Source organism: Cydia amplana, chromosome 27 (genome assembly GCF_948474715.1).
Source record: "Cydia amplana chromosome 27, ilCydAmpl1.1, whole genome shotgun sequence".
NCBI lineage: Eukaryota > Metazoa > Arthropoda > Insecta > Lepidoptera > Tortricidae > Cydia > Cydia amplana.
Window position 1 is genome coordinate 2,883,545 of NC_086095.1, and position 21,035 is coordinate 2,904,579.

Genomic DNA, 21,035 nt, shown 5'->3' on the forward strand with positions numbered 1-21,035 from the left:
TTGTGGCGGTCCGTGCTGCTTTTAACATCAAAACTACAACTACCTAAAATATTCGTACTCCCATCCATACCCCTTTCAACTATTTTGTTGTCTAGTCAGTTGGATGGGGTAAACGTAACATTGCGTCTGGCAACACCAGTATTGTGCCATGCCCTAGCGAACGGACGGAGGCGACGAACAACTGTTTATGTAAACTTTCTGTCAAGTGCATAACTGTTTCAAAATAGTGTTATTTCGCGTAAAATAACATCTCGCGTATCAATCGCGTTGTAGCAACGCTAGTTTCCATAAAATTATTCGTGCTCCTTCCGTGCAAAGCACAATTATGACGATTCCAGTGCCTTACATCCTGTGAAAAAAAGGTTGAAAAACATGTTTTTAAATTAGTCAGTTGATTGTTTCTTCAGTTTTATTGTTGTTTATCAGTGTAAATAACAGTTTTAAAACTCACCTCCATATTAACGAGAAAGCTTTAAGTGTTCTGTGATTAAAAACACTGTTTATGTGCATGTCAATAAAAAGTTTTCTAGCGTGTTTGACTAATCAAAAATGTCTTGTTTCTCGACATGATTACGAATAAAATTAACAGAGTGCAGGCTATTAAAAGTAAATTTGAGAGCCTGAATCACGAGAGTGAACCACTAATTGTCAAGAAAGCTGTGCAGCGGGAACAGCTGGGTAAACAAAATTCATACCCCATTCAAAATGGTGGCAGTTTCGAAGAACAGTTTCATAAGGATAGTTACGACAAATCGTCGTTTAACGACAAAATGCGGCAAGAATCTGACTCATCCGCCGAAGACTGGCCGGCTGCACCAAACCTAAGTTATTTATACAATAAAAGTGACGTGAAACGCAGTGTAAGTAATATCAAAACATCTTTAACCCGGCAATCCAGTGACCCAGGCAAGAAACTCCATAGAAGTCACGCATTTCGTTGTGACCGGAGCAAGATCCAGCCTCAAAGACACGGCAGTTGCAACGGCAGAAGCGAAACCAGTGATTTTACTCTAAAAATGGATAAAAAGCTAAGCAATGAACGGTTAAAAAAGCTTGGAAACTTGTTAGAAGACCAGATGAAAAAAGAAAACTTTGTAGTGCCAAAAAATAGCTCCGTCTTACATGACTCTATACCGAATTCTGAGGTGCCAAAACATATTCTAGATCAGTATGCGATGGTTATTAAAAATAGGAGAAAAGAAGAGGCTAAACAAGAGGCCATGACGGACAGCGGAGTTAGTTCAGAGACTGAAAACTTAGACGATGATAAATCTAATAGAGTAAAGAAGTTAAAATCTCATTTTGAGGCTGAGACGGAGCCCGACAAAGATTCCGAAGAATCTAAAGATTCTATGACTGAATTAAAAGATGTTATTGAAACAAAAGCATTCTTAGAATTTAAACCAAACTTATCTTCCATGAATGATTTGTGCGCTTCCAGTGAAACAATGCGTTTAGAACGCAAAAATCCACATCTAATCCTAACTGATACTTTAAAGAAGGCTCTTAAACAGCCATTACCGCCCGGTCCGCCTCCGAAGAAACCGCCTAGAATCTTAGTGACTCCGGAAAAGAAAAAAGACACAAAGCAAATGTTGCAAAAGCTAGAACAAGTCTTAGAACAGAGGGAAGCGCAAAAAGTTAAAAATATCTATGATATTGCTGAGACTAACTTAAGCGTACAAAGGCCAGAAATGCACTATTTGTGTACTGAAATTTTAGATATAACACATAGAACTCTGCTACCGAATCAGACACAAAACGATTCACTTGCCAGTTGCTTTAACGCTTTAAACTGTGCTATTGGTAACTCGACGACAAGTCTACCTTACACAAGATTGAGCGGAGCATTCTCGAACCGTAACTCTAGATTTTGTTCATGTAGCGATGAAAATTTACACATCGACTCCTTTTTGAAGGAGAAGAAATGTGCCAAATGTGTCGGTAACGATGGGAGGAATTTCAAATGCCATTTAAAATGTAATTGCAAAGAGTCCGAGTTCTTTGTAGAAAAGGAGCATGTTTATGATGTGCCGATGGTTGAGAAGAAATACGGGACTATAAACAGTTCTAAGATGAAACACAGGAGTTTGGAGAGTCTTAAGATGGATGAGGTGAGCATTAATCGTTATTTTTTAACTAATTGATCGTTTTTAGGTTTGCTGTTTCATTACATGGTTAAAATTTATTTTGCACTTACAAATAAGTACATAGTATAAGTGGCTTCCCGCTGTCTGTCTGTCCCTATGTATGCTTAGATCTTTAAAACTACGTAACGGATTTTGATGCGGTTTTTCTTAATAGATAGAGTGATTCAAGAGGAAGGTTTATGTATAATTTGCTAACCCGTGCGAAGCCGGGGCGGGTTGCTAGGAAAGAATATAATTTAACAATTTAATACTACAATACATATAGATATAAACAAGCCTATCTTTGCTTTTGAAATCTTTGCTCCTTCAAATTTGTGTAGCTGATGACGATTGGCCAATCGGCTACTCTATCTGGCCAATCCAACTGTTTATTTAGAACAATACAATCAATTAGCAGATAGCAGATTGGGCAATCGAATTGTGATTTAAGTCATTTCAATCTCTCTGATATAAAAACAATGTTTACTCATCAATTATTTACGTTTTTATCTGTTATTAATCATCTTTTTACACAAGTATCATTATCAACACAACTACTTTAAGGTCACTGACACACATTTAACAGTACAGAAGCGAATTATTGTTAATGAATGCTAATTTGGTAATAGCATTGCATGTCTTGAGATGAGGTCTTTGTACGAAAATTTGGCCCAATTAGGTGCCTTTGTAGCAATAATGGGAATAGCTATTATTTACACGTAAGTAAAATGCTGTTATCTATACGTTCTAAATAAATCAAAGTTAAATTTTATGTTTGTTGGTACCTTGGTACAGTCAGCATCAAACGGTATACATGGCAACCAAAGTGGCCAAATACATATTTGTTGCCGACTGTACAGTCGCCTTCAGATATATCGGAGCGGCCAAGGTGTTCACAATATCTGAACACGCCACTCTAACGTCTTCACAATAGAGCTTAGAGGCGTGTTCAGATATTTGTGAGCACCTTGGCCGCTCCGATATATCTGATGGCGAATGTACCACGGACGTAATCATTTCGTAATTAATTACCTAAGCTGACAGACAAAGTGTTTAATTAAGCATGCTTTCTACTATTGTTCACAATTGCATCAAAATCCGTTCAGCCGTTTTGGGGTGAAGTAATCAATCGATTTTAATTGTTTATCGTCTAATGTTGGATTAAGAACGTTAAGATTAATTTATTTTACAATGTTCTGACTTGTATCTAAGTTTAGTGAAATGGTGAATATCTGAAGTACACAAACATACGTCAGTCTTTGTTAATAATGTAACTTTAACTTTTTAGTGTTCCGTACCCAAAGGGCAAAAACGGGGCCTTATTACTAAGACTCCACTGTCCGTCTGTCTGTCAACAGGCTGTAACTCATGAACCGTAATAGCTAGAAGAGCTAGACATTTGAAATTTTCACTATTTGTTGCCGCTATTATAACAATAAATACTAAAAACAATTTAAACAAAATAAATATTTAAGTGGCGCTCCCATACAACAAACGTGACTTTTTGTGCCCTTTTTTTGCGTAATGGTACGGAACCCTTCGTGCGCGAGCCCGACTCGCACTTGGCCGGTTTTTTCGGGCTAAGAACAAGTTAAAACATTTTAAAAAACACGTAAATTTTCAGTTTTTGCAACACTATCGTACCAAGGCCGACCGATGGCCTTACACAAGGAAAACAGGTTCCATAATTATATACCTATTGATTGTTTATAGTTAATGATCTAGAAAAAACCGGACAAGTGCGAGTCCGACTCGCCCACCGAGGGTTACGTACTTTTTAGTATTTGTTGTTATAGCGGCAACAGAAATACATCATCTGTGAAAATTTCAACCTGTCTTAGCCATCACGGTTCATGAGATACCGCCCGGTGACTGACAGACGGACAGTGGACTCTTAGTAATAGGGTCCTGTTTTTACCCTTTGGGTACGGAACCCTAAAAACTAGTCTAGTTCTGGACTTGTCCATGGCTGCTTTCCGGTTTGTTGAAAATAAAAATGGCGCCGTATTGAAAATAGGACCTTGGTTTGGCAAGACGCGTTCCGTTCGGATATAGCGTAATTAGCCAGTAACTGGCCTTTGGCCAATAACTGGCCACCCTAAACTAAAAACGAATTCTGTTCACCTATAAACAGAATTCATTCACAGGTTTCAATAACTGGCCAGCCTTCAATAACTAGTCACATTATACTAAAATGAATTCTATTTAGGAGTGAATAGAATTCATTTTTAGTTTAGGGTGGCTAGTTACTGGCGAATTTCCCTAATACTTGTAACTATTATTCAGTGTTTAAAACATAAAAAGGGCGAATTAAAGAAATAAAATAAAAAAACCTATTGAGGTTAGGCTTCCCCACTTACACAACGAAGGCCGCAAAAATATCTGACATGATCTTATTTGTAGAGCCATAAGAGCGTGTCATATATTTTTGCGGCTTTCGAAGAGTAACATATTATTGCATTGCAAGTGACTGTACGGGTACCACCATGCAGCCACCATTTTGATACTGGCATATTCGCTTGCGTGAGCGTAAGTTACTTTCTATGCATCTGGGTCGTACTGGCATATTAGTGTGAGCGAGATGTAGGTATAAAGTAAGTTACGCAGACGTTAGCGAATATGTCAGTTTGACACTGCTACGGCAGTCAATCAATCAATCTTTGGGTGTTATGGCTCCATCGATATTGTCGATGATTCCGCCAACGTCAAGGTTTAGGAAGGCACGTGCTTTATGAAGACAATTGGCCGGTGAATATCCACGACGCAGTTCACTCAGATGAGAATCGAATGTAGATCTACCTACAACCAGGACAAAACAAACATACATTATTAAAACTAACTACTACAAATACAAGTTATTGTTTTTTATGTGTTTAGCTAAGATGTTCACAAAAGGGGAGGTAACTAATGTAAGGAGGAAATTAATGTTAACCGGACGGGGAATTTTAGGGGGGAGGATGTCATATAAGGGGGTAACGAGACGATTACAATCCCTAAATACGTGTTCGAGAGTACCCTCCGCCAGACCACATTCACATAGAGAGTGGTCTCGAACACGCCTCTTTTTTAAGCGAACGGGGGTGCAAACGTGGCCCAGTCGAAGGCGAATGATCGTTGATGTAATGTTCTTCGGCATTGACTTCCGTGCACCAGAGAACCACGGTTTATGGTGAATATTTGGTTGGATACTGCGAAAATGTTTAGCAATCTGTAGTTGGGTAGTTTGCCATCGGGTGTTCCAGGCATCTCGCAAGTGGGTCAGAGCTTGGGCCTTAATGTCGCGAGGAAAGCATCGGTCATACATGTGGTTGCCAATCGTTATTGCTTCTTTAGCGTATTGGTCGGCTATCTCATTGCCTGTTATTCCGCTATGACTAGGAATCCGTGGTAAGAGCCGAATCTAATGTCATGCCGCGTCTGTCTGATTGTATGTTCGCGATAAACTCAAAAACCTCCGAACGGATTTTCATGCGGTTTTCACCTATAAATAGAGTGATTCTTGAGGAAGGTTTAGGTGTATAATTTGTTAAATCGTGTGAAGCCAGGGCGGGTCGCTACTACTTATATAGGTACATATAAAGATGTGGGTTCGAATTCCACGGCGTTGTCCAGAGTTGATCACAGTTCTTTCATTGTGATAGACATCTGTATATACAATTTATAGATTTGTTTTGATTTAGGTGACCCATTGTCACTTTAACAAGACAGCAATCATACTATCCTCACCATAGACCATTCCTCAACCTTAATACAACCAAATACAGCCTACCTTTGGTCAATTGTTGTATGAAATTCGTGAGTAATACTATCCTCACAGACCTTTCCTCATCCTTAATACAACCAAATAAAGCCTACCTTTGGTCAATTGTTGTATTCGTGAGTAATACTATCCTCACAGTAAGACCTTTCCTCAACCTTATTACGACGAAATAAAGCCTACCTTTGGTCAAATTCGTGAGTAAGACGACACTGTCAGTCCGAGCAGAACGGACAGGAAGGCCGGTCTCGCTCGAGCGCCTGGGAGCTTACCTTAGGTCCTACCGCAATCGAAAATCGTTATCTGCCTCTCTGTCGCTCTTGCATAAGTATTCGACAGAGAGGCAGTAACGTTTTCCCATTTGACGATGTAGGCGGTCCTGTTACCCTATAGGAGAGTATTTGGCCCGGTTTTTTTGGTACAGTTTTTTAGGAGGGTCATGGGAATCTTTGTCAAAGATCTTAAGGCTTCGTCACACAGGCGCGTTTTCCGGGCGGGGCGTGAGCGGCGCGTGAGCGTTTTAAATGTAAAAGCGGCGCGCCCCGCTCACGCGCCGCCCGGAAAACGCGCCTGTGTTACGAAGCCTTTAGTTATATTATGTTAACTGTCTTCAATGGTTTCGCGTTTTGACCCTCTTTTTTCTTCCTCATTCCCTGATTGCTCTGCATGGCATTTGCAATGACAATGACAGTGTGAGTACCTATGCCTATGTCATTAATGTCAAATATCTATTGTTAAAGGAGAAAACACCATACATCATTAAATAAAGGTTTTAATACATAAAAACACGGAAAGCAGGCATAGCTTAGGTAAATCGCCCTTCTAAAGTGTAATTCTATTGAACTTGCTAACTATGTAAACAAACCGCCATATTGAAATTGTAAAAAATATGAATTTACTAGTGACTTTTGTTTACATAGTTAGTAAGTTCCATAGAATGACAATTTACGTCGTAATGGCCGTAAATGGTCGTCTGACAGATAGGGCCGCGCCAATCCACTAGGATTGGAATACTAATTCCCATCGACACCGACCGAGTAGGGCTGCACTCGAGCAAATATAATAATATGATCTTTAAGGTCTGTGCACATCGGGTGCGTGTGCGTTGTAATATACGGATTCTTATGAGAGACGGCACACCGCTTTCGTGACGTGTGCGTGCGCGGCTCTAACATTTGTAGCGCTCGCGCACGTGCACGTTTACGCACACGGTATTCTCTGGCCTTTATAATGACAATCCCTCACTTTATTCTGTTCAAAGTTAACTTAAACGGACTCTATACTGTCTCGCGTGGACGCGTGGGATACTAAAGAAAAAGAGACGAATTGGGGTCGTTTTTTGTGGTACTACACCGGAGGTCATGGGAACCTTTAGAGCCGAAAATCCAATTATATCAATCATTTCTTTGTTGCTCGTCACAAGGCAGCAGGACGTCCCGGGTTCGAATCCCGGCATTCATTTGTGTGTTTATCACAGATACTTAGATGTTTTTTTCCGCGCGAGTAGGGTCCAACCTGAAATAAGCGGCAGATTCCTGCAGCCGACCTGTCTTCACACGTATTGGCTCGCCTTTCCTGTGGGATAAGACAGTGAAGTCGAGAGGGTAATGCAGGTGCTGGGCCTTTCTGCGTTTCCTTAATTTCGTCCCAGGCGGTGTAATAGGATATTTCTCCGGTTTCACACCATAAATCGTCTGCATTAGACGCTAAGGCCAATGTGTACAGATGTAGTGCAAAATTGTTTTCCATCGTATTTTCTCGGGAACGTTCGTATTGACATGCTACTTCAGCCAACCTCAGTACTTTTTCTACCGAGACTGACTGAAATTGCAAGACACGTTCGTGCGTCTCCGTGGAAATAGGATGGAAAATAATTATGCACTACATCTGTATTTCTGGGCTATGAGATATATCTAATATCTATCTAAAGTGTCATTCTATGGAACTTGCTAACTATGTAAACAAAAGTCACTAGTAAATTGACATTGAGAGACAGTTTCGATATGGCGGTTTGTTTACATAGTTAGCAAGTTCCATGGAATGACACTTTATCTACATATTATGGCAAAACTGGATATGTATGTTACGTTACGGGCATATCAAAATGTCGTAAACTATATTTCACTACTTCCATATTAGCTCACCTACCATATAAGGCGTTATATACGTTACAATTAATCAAACATAAGGTAAATGCCACAATTCGTCATACATGCGTAATGTGCAAAACTAAACAATCGCCAGTTATTTCTGACCGGCGGCTGATTCACTTCCATCGGCCATTTTACTTGTTACAGAGACTAGTTAATATTACAGACTGTCAATCGTTAAGACGTTAGAGTCGAATCAAGGTAACTCACAAATCTCGAGGATACAAGTCCTTCGCAGTGCCTCCAGTGAAGCTGTGGAATGAGCTGCCTACTGTTTCGCTCGGCAGGCACAATCGGTTGCGTCGTTCAAGGAGACGTTAAAGAAGCTATGGTTATCTCATTTGGCTGATTAATTTGTCTATATTTCTATTGTATACTTGCTTAATATTTTTCTAATTCTTTCCAATTTTTTGTGTATTTTCCCCATTCCTTTTTGTGTAATATATGTATGTTTTTCCCATAAATTGTGTATCTATCTATATCCTTTATCTTTTTGGTACCTTGTTGTACATTTTGCTGCATTCGTCACCCTCTTTTCACTTTCTCCTCTCATCTACTCAGTTAACTGGAAGAGATCCCTCATAGGGATAAGTTCGCCTTTGTACTTCTCACTACTTGTATGTTATTTTTAATATGTCTTTCTGTACAATAAAGAGTTTAATACTACTACTACTACTCTGCATGTCATTTGCAATGTTGCAATGACAACGTGTGGTAATGTCATCATTAATGTCTATGATAAAGATAAAGATAAAGATAAAGATAAAGATAAAGATAAAGATAAAGATAAAGATAAAGATAAAGATAAAGATAAAGATAAAGATAAAGATAAAGATAAAGATAAAGATAGTTTATTCAAGTAGGCATAATTATAATGCGCTTATGAACGTCAAATAAAGCTAGGTAGACCGGCTCCAACCCTACACCTCTGCCCCGAGAAGATTTAAAACCATTATGAAATTATGACATTTATAATGGAATACTTCCTCACTTTATTCTATTCAAATCAGTGCAAAGTTGGCTTAGCCGGACTATACTCAGTTTAATTTTTTATATGTATGAGAAGGCTCAGTGTGATCTTATGATTCCCGCGACGGGATTTATTTTTACAAGCTTTTATTTAACTTGCAATGTAAATGTAAACTGTAACTGTGTTTGTACGGGTCAAATGTTGTAAGTTATTTTATAGTACCTAGGTACATAGTACATATGAAGCCGATTGTCCTGGCTTAGTCATTTTGTGTAAAGATGTCTTTATAATATATTTTATTTATTTATTTATTCGTTATTCACTGTTGGTGATGCTTATTAATAAATATAAAATAAAGGGGATCGTGGCCTGTATCACACGTGCAGTGCGCTCGCGGCTCGCAAATGGCGCGCTAACGGTGCATTCGGCCAGTTCTGGACGGATGTGGCCTGTCCTTATTGTTGACTCGTCTCTAACACCGCTTGTAGTTACTTACTTACTTCCCACGGACGCGCGGACGTTCCAGATTGTGTACAGTTAGACCAACACTCACTGTGGACGGAGATGACATTCGAGATCCAATACGTTCATTAAGGTCACCTAAGCTCCTCCGAATTGCCATAAACGGCAAGCTAAGCTATTCGACTGTTCAAGTATGATATGATCGACCTTTGAAGCCACGTGAACTTAGATATCGGCGCTACTTTGAAAAAAAAAAAAACCGGCCAAGTGCGAGTCGGACTCGCGTTCCAAGGGTTCCGTACATTAAGTCCGACTCACGCTTGAATGCACATTTCTAATAGGTTTTCCAGTCATCATAGGTAAAGAACTATTTTGTGTATTTTTTTCAAAATTTTAGACCCAGTAGGGATTAGTTGCCAAGCGGACCCCAGGCTCCCGTGAGCCGTGGCAAAATGCCGGGACAACGCGAGGAAGATGATGAGATATAGAGATATTTTGTTTAATGGCCCACTATAAGTATACGGGTGTAGTGGTGAGTTTTGGTTGTCATATAACGATTTAGCTTATCTCTCCATCTTTCTGAAGATTTCCAAGATGACCTGTGATCGCAAGTGACACTGCGCCGACATTATAAAATCATTAGCGGAGTGCAGTAACGTTCGAGCCACTTTCACCCGCTATGTACAAGCCACAAGCTTACGGCCGGTAGAAAATCCATTATTGTCCACTTCAGGCACTTCTTTCTCATCTTAAGGGGCCCACTGATTATCAGTCCGCCGGACGACATCAGCCTGTCGGTTAGAACAGAAAGTTGACAGTTCCGAACAGCTGACAGGCTCTGACGTTCGGCGGACTGATAATCAGTGGACCCCTTTAGCGTTTAATCCGACTGTGCTCCTATCGTTGCTGCTATGGCTAGACTCTGTCCGTTTTTCGTTTTATTCCCTTACACTTCGCATGGCCTTCGGCATCTTCTTTCGCAACTGAAAACCAGTACCCACTAGTCTTAACTTCAGTTCATACAATAGGGGGTATTACTGCAGTGTTCTGCCGCCAGAGTGCAGCACTAGCACCCATCGAAAACCATAGATTAACTTATACATACTGTGCCTTAAACTGTTTTTGACAAGTTTTCACCAACAGTAAAATATGACGTTGTTGCATCAAGGCGGTTTGTTTACAAATCTGCCTCTTTATAGCTCGAATATGCAAGAGTGATAGAGAGGTTAGATAATAATAATAATTATATTTTTCTCTTTGTACTTTCTGAATTATTCCCGCTACCGCTTGTCGCTTGCGCCGACGTGCGCATGCGATTTCTAATTCGATCGTTATTAGGCCTTCATTGTGCTGTAAGATGCCTCTTCCTCCGTAACATGCGTTGCGGTTACATACAATCCATATTTATAACCGACTTCGAAACGAGGTTTTCAAAACGACGAGATTTTTTCAAGGTTAGAAAGGATAATTATCAACTGTTTATACGACAACGGTTTCACTCACTTGAATTTTTAGTCGCTATTGGCGACATGTTTCGGGGGAGTTTAAAATATGTCTCACGAAAGTTTAATATCGAGGATAATTATCATTTATAGTCTTGATAATTATCGTGATTTTTACGCCTGATAATTATGGATTTGATAATAACCTTAAATTTAAAACTTAAAATATAAAAAACGCCCAATTTTTTTTACTATTAAAGAATTAAAAGAAAATAAATATAGCACGATCCATACCTGGGATAATTATCCGATAATTATCACGATAATTATCAAAGACTAATTATACGGATAATTTCGTCTCTGGATTATTTATATACGGTGACCGCGCTGTTTTTTGAATTCAGTTAATTTCAAATGATTTTGAACGGGTTACTCACTAAACGCTCGACATGTTTCGAGAATCTTCTTCACGGAGCACCGACTGCATGCCTTTACTGGCCAAGCGCGCGACGCGTACCCTATTTATGACCGTAATATTCATGAGTTTGTGTCATTTTGGATTATTAAGCTTAAAATCATCCAGTAGACTTAAAATACTTAGACTTAATATAAATTGTTATTTATAGTTTAGACTTAGTTTTTAATTTTAGTTATAATTTTTATTTTATGGGTATTTTGTTGTTTGTTACTTGTTTTAATCGTTAATTTAAAAAAAAATAAGTTAGTAAAATAGCAACTATTCACAATTGTTAAAAATTGTTATGTACTTTGTGATAAATAAATAAAAAAAAACATTACCCTCCTTTTCTATCAGTCCGTTAGCAACAGAATAGGGTATTTTCCTACTAGTCAAATCAGTTTCTTTTTTAGAACTGTCAAAACATTACATCGTGACGTCACGGTCAACTCACCTACTTTTTATATTTCTATCCGATTTATTAAATAGAACTTGTGTTTAAAAATAACTGCTATCTATGTTAATTATCTGGTGCTTTATTTATGCATGGTGTAATTTATTTTAAACTAGCGACCCGCCCCGGCTTCGTACGTGTTAACAAATTATACATAAACCTTTCTCTTGAATCACTCTATCTATTTAAAAAAACCGCATCAAAATCCGTTGCGTAGTTTTAAAGATCTAAGCATACATAGGGACAGACAGACAGCGATGAAAGAATAAACGCGAAAGTGTCAAGTAACTTGTATGAAGAATTAATATTGATGATTTGTACATTTTGTTTGAAATGGTAATTATTAGAAAGTACGTATTGCATAGGAATATGAATGTACGCACGAGACAGACAAATGAAGATATTTGTATATCTGTGTGAATAGGTTTTGTTAGTAGCGGTCGGCCATGACATGACGATACAGAAAATGCCGTGAATTCATTGGTTGTGGCACAGATAATTCACTCTCTAACAAAACGCGTCTTTTATGACATATGACCGCTAGGTGGCGCAAGCGCGAGCAGGCGTCCGTTCCGTAGCGGTGCGCGGCAACTACTATGGCTAGACACCAAAATTGGTGTGGGCCGCATGTATTGTAGCGACGCGACCAAATCGCGGAGTGAGCCACGCCTGGTTGCGGTTAATTTTCGTTATTAAAATTGCTATTCATTAGTTCAAGTCCAATTTTCGCACCAGAGATCCTTGTAAGGCAAACAGGAACTACTTAATTAGTTTTAATTAGGTATTTCTTTAAGAGGATAGAGGGAACTCCCCTTTTTAGGGTTCCGTAGCCAAATGGCAAAAAACGGAACCCTTATAGATTCGTCATGTCTGTCTGTCTGTCTGTCTGTCCGTCCGTATGTCACAGTCACTTTTCTCCGAAACTATAAGAACTATACTGTTGAAACTTTGTAAGTAGATGTATTCTGTGAACCGCATTAAGATTTTCACACAAAAATAGAAAAAAAAACAATAAATTTTTGGGGTTCCCCATACTTAGAACTGAAACTCAAAATTTTTTTTTCATCAAACCCATACGTGTGGGGTATCTATGGATAGGTCTTCAAAAATGATATTGAGGTTTCTAATATCATTTTTTTCTAAACTGAATAGTTTGCGCGAGAGACACTTCCAAAGTGGTAAAATGTGTGCCCCCCCCCCCCCCCCTGTAACTTCTAAAATGACAGAATGATAAAACTAAAAAAAATATATGATGTACATTCATTACCATGTAAACTTCCACCGAAAATTGGTTTGAACGAGATCTAGTAAGTAGTTTTTTTTTAATACGTCATAAATCGCCTAAATACGGAACCCTTCATGGGCGAGTCCGACTCGCGCTTGGCCGCTTTTTTATCTTAAAATAGACAATTCAAAGGGAATTATGTTCTCTTCGAAGGACGATTACTGGTTAGGATATTTTTATAAAGGAAGCTATGCTTTTATATGCAAAGAATGAGAATGTACCGCTTTTAGAAATTTGTATGCAAAGGTGTTAAGATATAGTATTGCTTACTGTACATTTAATTTTATACTACTGCTATTGATATTGAGATACAATGGGGTTGGTCGGTCGAAGTATTTACAGATGTGAAACCACCAGCACAGTGTAAAAAGCAGGGTTCGAAATTATCCAGATAATTATAGTCTTTGATAATTATCCGATAACCAGATATGGATGATGCTAAATGTCTATATGGGACCCATTGCATTAAAGTAACACAAAAGTCAGAAATTGTAGTCAAAGTCCGACAGTCGCACTTCACTCGCGAAACGCCCTATACAAAACGGCCAGAGGCCGTGACGTCATCGCCCACGTTGTAGTATGGACAAAACAAGAAAATTGCGTTTTTGTCGGTGAAATATTGCGTTTATGTATATAGTTGCTATACAATATTTTTTTTGGTGAAATGTAAGGAATCGAATGGTACCCTTACTTTTATCGTTTTTGGAAGTTAAAAAAAACTTAAATTTTGAAACTTTCAGGTCCTGTATTTTTGTAATTTTTTAATATTTTATTTTAATATCCACATTATTGTGATAAATTGCTCGTTTGCTATCTATTTTACTAGATTTTGTTATAAAATTCAACATGTGTCAACATCCCTATTCTTGTTTTTTTTTGGAATTGTTTGGCCTGGATGCCCTTGTTACCTAACCCTATAAGCTAAATCGCTTAGAACAAAACTAGAGACCTATGCTGACACCATCTGTAAAATCCTTTGACAGTTGCCAACCCCTAGCTAACAACCTACCTAATACATACCTACTTAACCTAGCTTCCTAAGTATGAGCTTTCATTTGTCAATGTTATTGGCAGTATTTTCTAGAAGTATATTCGTCTAAACAAAACAATTTAAACAATCAATCGGAAATCAGCACCACTTAAGTCATTCATTGACACACAAGGTATACTCAAACCTGAAATCTAAACCTTATTATATCAATATAAGGTGTATTATATAATGAGCTAAGCAACCACTGTACTTAAGACCCTTTTCCATAAGTTCCTCATTTTATACCTCCTATGTAGAGTAAATATACTATTACCATAGTAGGTTTGTATAGAGTAGTTCATCTTCAAATAAATTTACATGTATCGCCCGCGCGCAATAATCATCACGATACATGCTACAAGTAAAATGGTATAGTGTAAATCTTTTAAACTGAGATAACAAAGTAAACCATAAACCATAACACCAGGTCAAACAATATAATTTTAAACTTTATTGCACACCAAAAAGGTACTAAAGCCGGACTTTGCCTCATTGCATTCTCTACCAGTCAACCATAGGACCAAGCGTTGCATCTGTATGGTTTTTTTGGGCATTAAAATGAAGATTACGTTCGTACATTCTTTTGCTTTCATAAGTAATATAAACTTTGACGACCGGTCTGGCCTACTGGATAGTGACCCTGCTGTGAAGCCGCGGTCCTGGGTTCGAATCCCAGTAAGGGCATTTATTTGTGCGATGAGCACAGATATTTGTTCCTGAGTCATGGTTGTTTTCTATGTATTTAAGTATTTGTATATTATATATATCGTTGTCTGAGTACCCACAACACAAGCTTTCTTGAGCTTACCGTGGGGCTTAGTCAATTTGTGTAATAATGTCCTATAATATTTATTTATTTATTTATTTAAACTATTTTTTTAAAGCGTTTTTCAATATTTTTTAGTAAAAAGACATGTCAAGATCGCTTACCTTCTTTCTATTGCTAAAAAAAACGAACTATAGGTTTTTAATTTTGATATAGGTACACAGGATCTACGACTATGCTATACGTATGTGTAAGTGTCCATCTTTAGTACCTTTTCGTGTGAGACAGGAACGTCGATCGTCAATTTTTATTTATTCGGTGATAGCGTACTGTAACTGTCTTACACTGTGCTTTTTCGCTTTTTTTACTTCGAGCTTGTGGTCACGGTGTATATTTCTCCTACTGACCGGTAGGCACTGTCAAGTGTCAATAATATGTAATTTAAAACTAGTGGCTGATAGGGTGACGACGTGAAAACTTTTTTTGATCTCGAAAAAAATGCGTTTTGCAATCGGTTGTAGTGTTGAGTCGCTCACTCGTGAGGCACCTCATTTGTACCACTCATTTTGTTAATTTGTCGCAGTACTTCGTACCGCAAAAATGTCTTACTTCACTCCTCTATTCATTTTACTTGATTCTAAAATTATCTTTCTCGTAAAAGTTCTATTCTTAACCTCCAGAATTGCACTCCAATTAAATGTTACTATTTATTTATTTATAAAGGAAGTGATGAATACATAAATATGTATATACATTAAATATTTTTGTCGCCGTTGGAATTAATGGAATAGTCGACGCTGAAAATATGCTAGTACCTCACCTCATTTGAAGTAAGACATTGTAACACCTCATTTTAGAAAATGAGGTACTCATACAAACTCATTTTAAATTGATGTCCTACCCATCACTTCAGTTGGTTAGGTTTGTTACATCGTCGTTTAGCTTTCCAAAGTTGATAATTACCACAGAATAAAGAATAGTACTAAGTACAGAAGACTCACTCTCTAACAAAACGCGTCTGACGTCTGTTACGATCAGCACAGATATGGCCGCTAGGTGGGGACAGCGCCACGCGCGGCTTATGGCTTTCCCCAAAATTGGGGCCGGAACGGATGTACTTTTAGCTACCTGTAGCAAAGCGACGAAATCGCGGAGTGAGACACGCCTGTAATTACTCGACTTTTGATTGACAAATAGTAGAAGACAGATATATCCCATATCTATCGTATATTTAGACATAGAGAAAAAAATACATAGATTGCTCACTCCATACATCAGTTTTAGTACCAAAAAGACTATTAGCATCTAGCATCGAGTAGCGGAACTATCAGTACTTCTACTTGACAATAGATGTAGCACCGACCGGAAAGTCTTACGCTGTTGAGATAAGCTTTCCGGTCGGTGCTACATCTATTGTCAAGTTGCAGTACTGATAGTTCCGCTACTCGATGCTAGATGTAGACACTGAAATTAATAGTCTAACTGATGTATGGAGTGAGCACTCTTGTCTTACTATATTCCTCTATGATTTAGATTAGATAGAAGTTTGCCAAATTTCAATTAAATTGGTCGAGAAATGGTTCAAATGAAAGTTACAAGATTTTCAAGCACTTAATTATGTTATGTATATACAAAATTACAAATATACGGAGTGAAGCTAAATAAAAGCGTGTAATAATACATTTTTGACACCAATACTATTCAGCTGTCATATTTAAAAAAAAACCTTCCTTAAAAACTTGCAAATTTCCGCGAACTTTTAAAACAGCGTATTAATTGTTACGATTTCCGCGCAATAACAATTTCTTTCTCCAATACAATGTGAGCTTCGTTTTTATTCGATTTATAATCTTAAAGCAGGCATTATGCAGTATTATACAACTCGTAATGAAAGTGAAGCGATACTGTTGTTGTGCTAGCTTGGCGAGTTAGTGTGCCAAATTGCCAATCGATTAGATTTATATCGATCGGGATATGAACCGTGTGATTACCTTTTGTATTCTTTTCGAGCTCCCGATATTTGACACCCACCCGCTATCTTCAGTAATCCGTGAACAAGATGGCAAACCCGTGGCAGAATACTAGCGATGTGGCTTGCCGCATCACAATGCTGAGCCAGCGCCTTTTCTGTGCCACGACACAGGGCTTCATAATTTTTTAATGTAATAGTTAATAGTTTTTAGTAATTAAGTTGTTTTGCATGTTCTTATCCTGTACTTTTTCAATGCCGTGTATGTTGTGGGAATGAATAAAGAAATTATCTATCAAAGATGCATGTAACTGCGTCGAAATATCGGGAGATCGAAAACAATACAAAAGCTAATCACGCTTCATATCCCGTAATAAGCAATCTAGTGAATTTGAAACTAACCGTGAATCATTCAAAACTCTGTTATTGCCAACCGATTGTTCTACCGATGCGTTGAGCGAGGAAGCAGCTAGCCCTTCCGTCTCCTGTGGCGTCACTACATATATTACTAGCCTATAATGGTGTCCCACAATCTCAGGTCATCCCACCATCTCCGCCTGGGCCTGCCAGATCCTCGCCCATCTTGTGGTACCCACAACGTGGCGTCACTAAGTTTTTATTTTTATTTCCGCACCGAAAGGATAAAAACGGGACCCTATTACTAAGACTCCGCTGTCTGTCTGTCCTGTCCTGTCTGTCCGTCTGTCTGTCACCAGGCTGTAACTCATGAACAGTTGAAATTTTCACAGATGATGTATTTCTGTTGCCGCTATAACAACAAATACTAAAAACAAAACAAAATAAATAGTTAAGTGGGGCTCCCATACAACAAACGTAATTTTTTTCCGATTTTTGCGTAATGGAACGTAACCCTTCGTGCGCGAGTCCGACTCGCACTTGGCCGGTTTTTTTAAATTTATTTTCGTACATTTCAAGCTTATAATAGTTTCGTCAAACGATACGTATATCCAGAACGTCAGGACTCAGGACCCTACAGACCAATGTGTGTGACCAATTCACTTGTGTTTTCGTTTTAACTCCGACAGTGCCAGAGAAAAGAAAAGTATAGAAACTCTACTCACTTGCGCTCGCGCGGATATTCGGAACGATCTAGCAGGGCCAAGGGGTCAACATTCGTTTTGTCGCACTTGAATTCTCCGGTTGGTCACGATTGTTTATTTTGATACGCAACAAAAAAAAAACATTAGGTAAGTGATCGCGTATCATCTGTTTTATTCGTTATAATACTTATAATAATGTATACAGCCAGAGGGCTGGCCAATATTTTGCCCAGCGGATCAGAATTGCCATACAGCGGGGCAATGCGGCCAGCCTTCTGGGCACCCCATGTTTGTTCTGTGGTTTACAATGAATATAACAAGTGCAGGTCGTATTTTAGTATTGGTTCTTTAATATATCTGATTGATGGACCGATATTGGAACCTAGTCTCATACAAAAGAAATTATACGGAGTCAAACTATGTCCTAAACATTACAATTTTATTAGAATTCGCGAAAGATACGCTGACACGAGAAATTTACTTAATTAAGGCGTTTACCCACTTTGCATATTACGCGTAAAATTGTATACTCTGCCTATTATGTATGTATTTAAGATATAACAATCATATCTCTATATCTGACCGAGCCATTGTTACTAGCATGCTATCTTAGTAGGTTAGTTTACTAGTACAGTTGGTAAACAATGACGGTCTTACAGAATTTAAAAAACCGGCCAGGTGCGAGTCGGACTCGTCCACCGAAGGTTCCGTACAAATTTTACTTAATTATTTTTTACAAATGTACAGTTTTCATATTTTTCCCTGTATTTGTAGTGTAAGACGATATAACTGGCTAAATATCATAGTTCTAGGTCAACGGGAAGTACCCTATCAATTTTGATTCCCTTGAGAGTGTCGAAAATGTCGAAATATAAGTTTTATGAGGCATAAACGGCCGTATCTTTTTTCACGTTAACTTAAAAGTTTGATTTTTTCTCATCTTCAAGGGAAGGGGTCTTGATAGACAGACGGACGGACGGACGACGAAGTGATCCTATAAGGGTTTCTTTTTTTCCTTTTGAGGTACGGAACCCTATTGCTTTTCAACGTAGGAAGAAAAAAACATCTTGTTTTGATTGCTGAAACTAAAAGCAATCGCTGTTTATCGATAAAATTATCAATTTTGTTCGTTTTTCGAGAAAAACGCTAATGGATAGAATAGCCCCTATGACGAAATTAGCCACATTGACCTTACATTTAATTTCATGTTTATCTTTTATAGGAATCAGACGTGTCTGTATGTCCGTTCATAGCTTCCCGGAACATAATGGCAGGAGAAAGTGAAGTAACAGGTTCGATTTCCGGCCGGGACCCGTTCTCACGCAATGCCATAATCTGTTACTAGTAAAACAAGCCTGAATCAGTTTTTAAATTACTTTAAAAACCGGCCAAGTGCGAGTCGGACTCGCGCACAAAGGGTTCCGATTAGGGCTTCCAAATACCGGACTTCTCACAATACCGGTATTAATACCGAAACTGTCGTCATCAATACCGGGATCCCGGGATCCCGGTATTGGATATGAATCGCTTAAAAATATATAGTTTTATTAAAAAAGGGAATTAGAAAGGCTCCTAAAATGTCCTTAAAGCTATTACAACAATAAACAATCAATGCCGCCATCTGCAATAAATCACACTCCAGGTTGGCAATAATTTTATCCAATTTGTTGACTTCACCTCACCAGTCACATTTGTAGTCCAACTTAACCAACCAGACAACATTTTTTCAAATTTCCGTCAAAATTGGTTTGCCATTATTACAGTTATCCTTGCTCTTTCATTTTATGTTATGATAAAATTATAAGAACTAATTATGTTAATGTTAATGTCACTATCATCATATTCGTCACTCACATAACTTCAGGATTCATCCACCACCAACCACCAAATATTTATCTGACGCATTAGGCAACGATCTTGTTTCAATAATAAAATGCGGGCTAGAGACCAGTTAGAGTTAGACCAAGTAAAGTCTGCAACGATTTTGATAGCATACGCAGTACGCAGTGCAAGTGTTATTTGTACGTCATAATTTCATAGAAGTTTGACGTTTAATATAACACTTGCACGGCGCGTGTTATCAAAATCGTTGCAGACTTTTCTTGGTCTAACTCTAGATGCGTCTGACGTTTAGTAAGCTTTTTGATACAGCCGAATATAATGGATTTAAAGGGTTTATACTGCTCAGTTCCCTCATTTTTTAAAATACCGGGATCCCGGTATTGCCTTTAAAAATACCGGTATTGAAAAATGCGTTTAAAAAGACGGGATCCCGGGATCCCGAAATACCGGGATCCCGGTATTGGAAGCCCTAGTTCCGATGATCTCATCGGAAGATCAGCGCTGGAAGCCACCAGCAACATGCTGAGATGAGGCCATTTCGTGGCACTTTATTCTTATTTTGTGTTTTCTTTTATATTATGTATTGTCTCGTTTGTTTGTGCTTACGAATATATTATATTCTATTACGCAAAAAACGGCAAAAAAATCACGTTTATAGTATGGGTTATTTTGTTTTGTTTTTAGTATTTATTGTTATACCGATACCGGCAATAGAAATACATCATCTGTGAAAATTTCAACTGTCATCACGGTTCATGAGTTAAATACAACCTGGTGACCGACAGACGGACAGCGGAGTCTTAGTAATAGGGTCCCGTTTTTACCCTTTGGGTACGGAACCCTAAAAACGGACGGAGGTACAGAAAAACTTCCCCAAATAAAGGGTCCCACGGAGCTCTTAGCCGTCACACTAGTAACGTTCTTATTTTGAACTTGTAACTCTTGTAAGTATGTATTACTCGCACAGTTATCACATTCATTGCCATCCGGCCAAACAAGACCTCCGCGCCAGGCCACAACAATTTCGTCATATAAAGCTGTAGTACCACGATCCCGACTATCGGGTCGTCCGGCCTGGGAACGAAATCTTAAAATACCCGATAGTCAGGTTTTCGCCACTGAATGTGTTAAACTGATGTGGAATGAATTGTCGCCTGCAGTATTTCCGGACCGATACGACCTTCAATCCTTCAAAAAAGAGCGTAGGTACTCCCTGACAACCCCTCTGGGCTATAACCGCGAAAATCGAAATTCGCAAATT

At 38.5% G+C, this 21,035-nt stretch overlaps 1 protein-coding gene across 1 annotated transcript in view; it reads left to right on the top strand.

The window, feature by feature from the left end:
* The first annotated feature begins 1,380 nt into the window (after positions 1-1,380).
* Positions 1,381-21,035, top strand: part of LOC134660518 (DENN domain-containing protein 2B-like) — a 73,636-nt gene continuing 53,981 nt past the window's right edge. Inside the window, exon 1 of the mRNA XM_063516291.1 lies at positions 1,381-2,114. Within this exon, the coding sequence (XP_063372361.1) occupies positions 1,419-2,114 (696 nt within the window). The 5' untranslated portion in view covers positions 1,381-1,418. The remainder of the gene's footprint in view (positions 2,115-21,035) is intronic.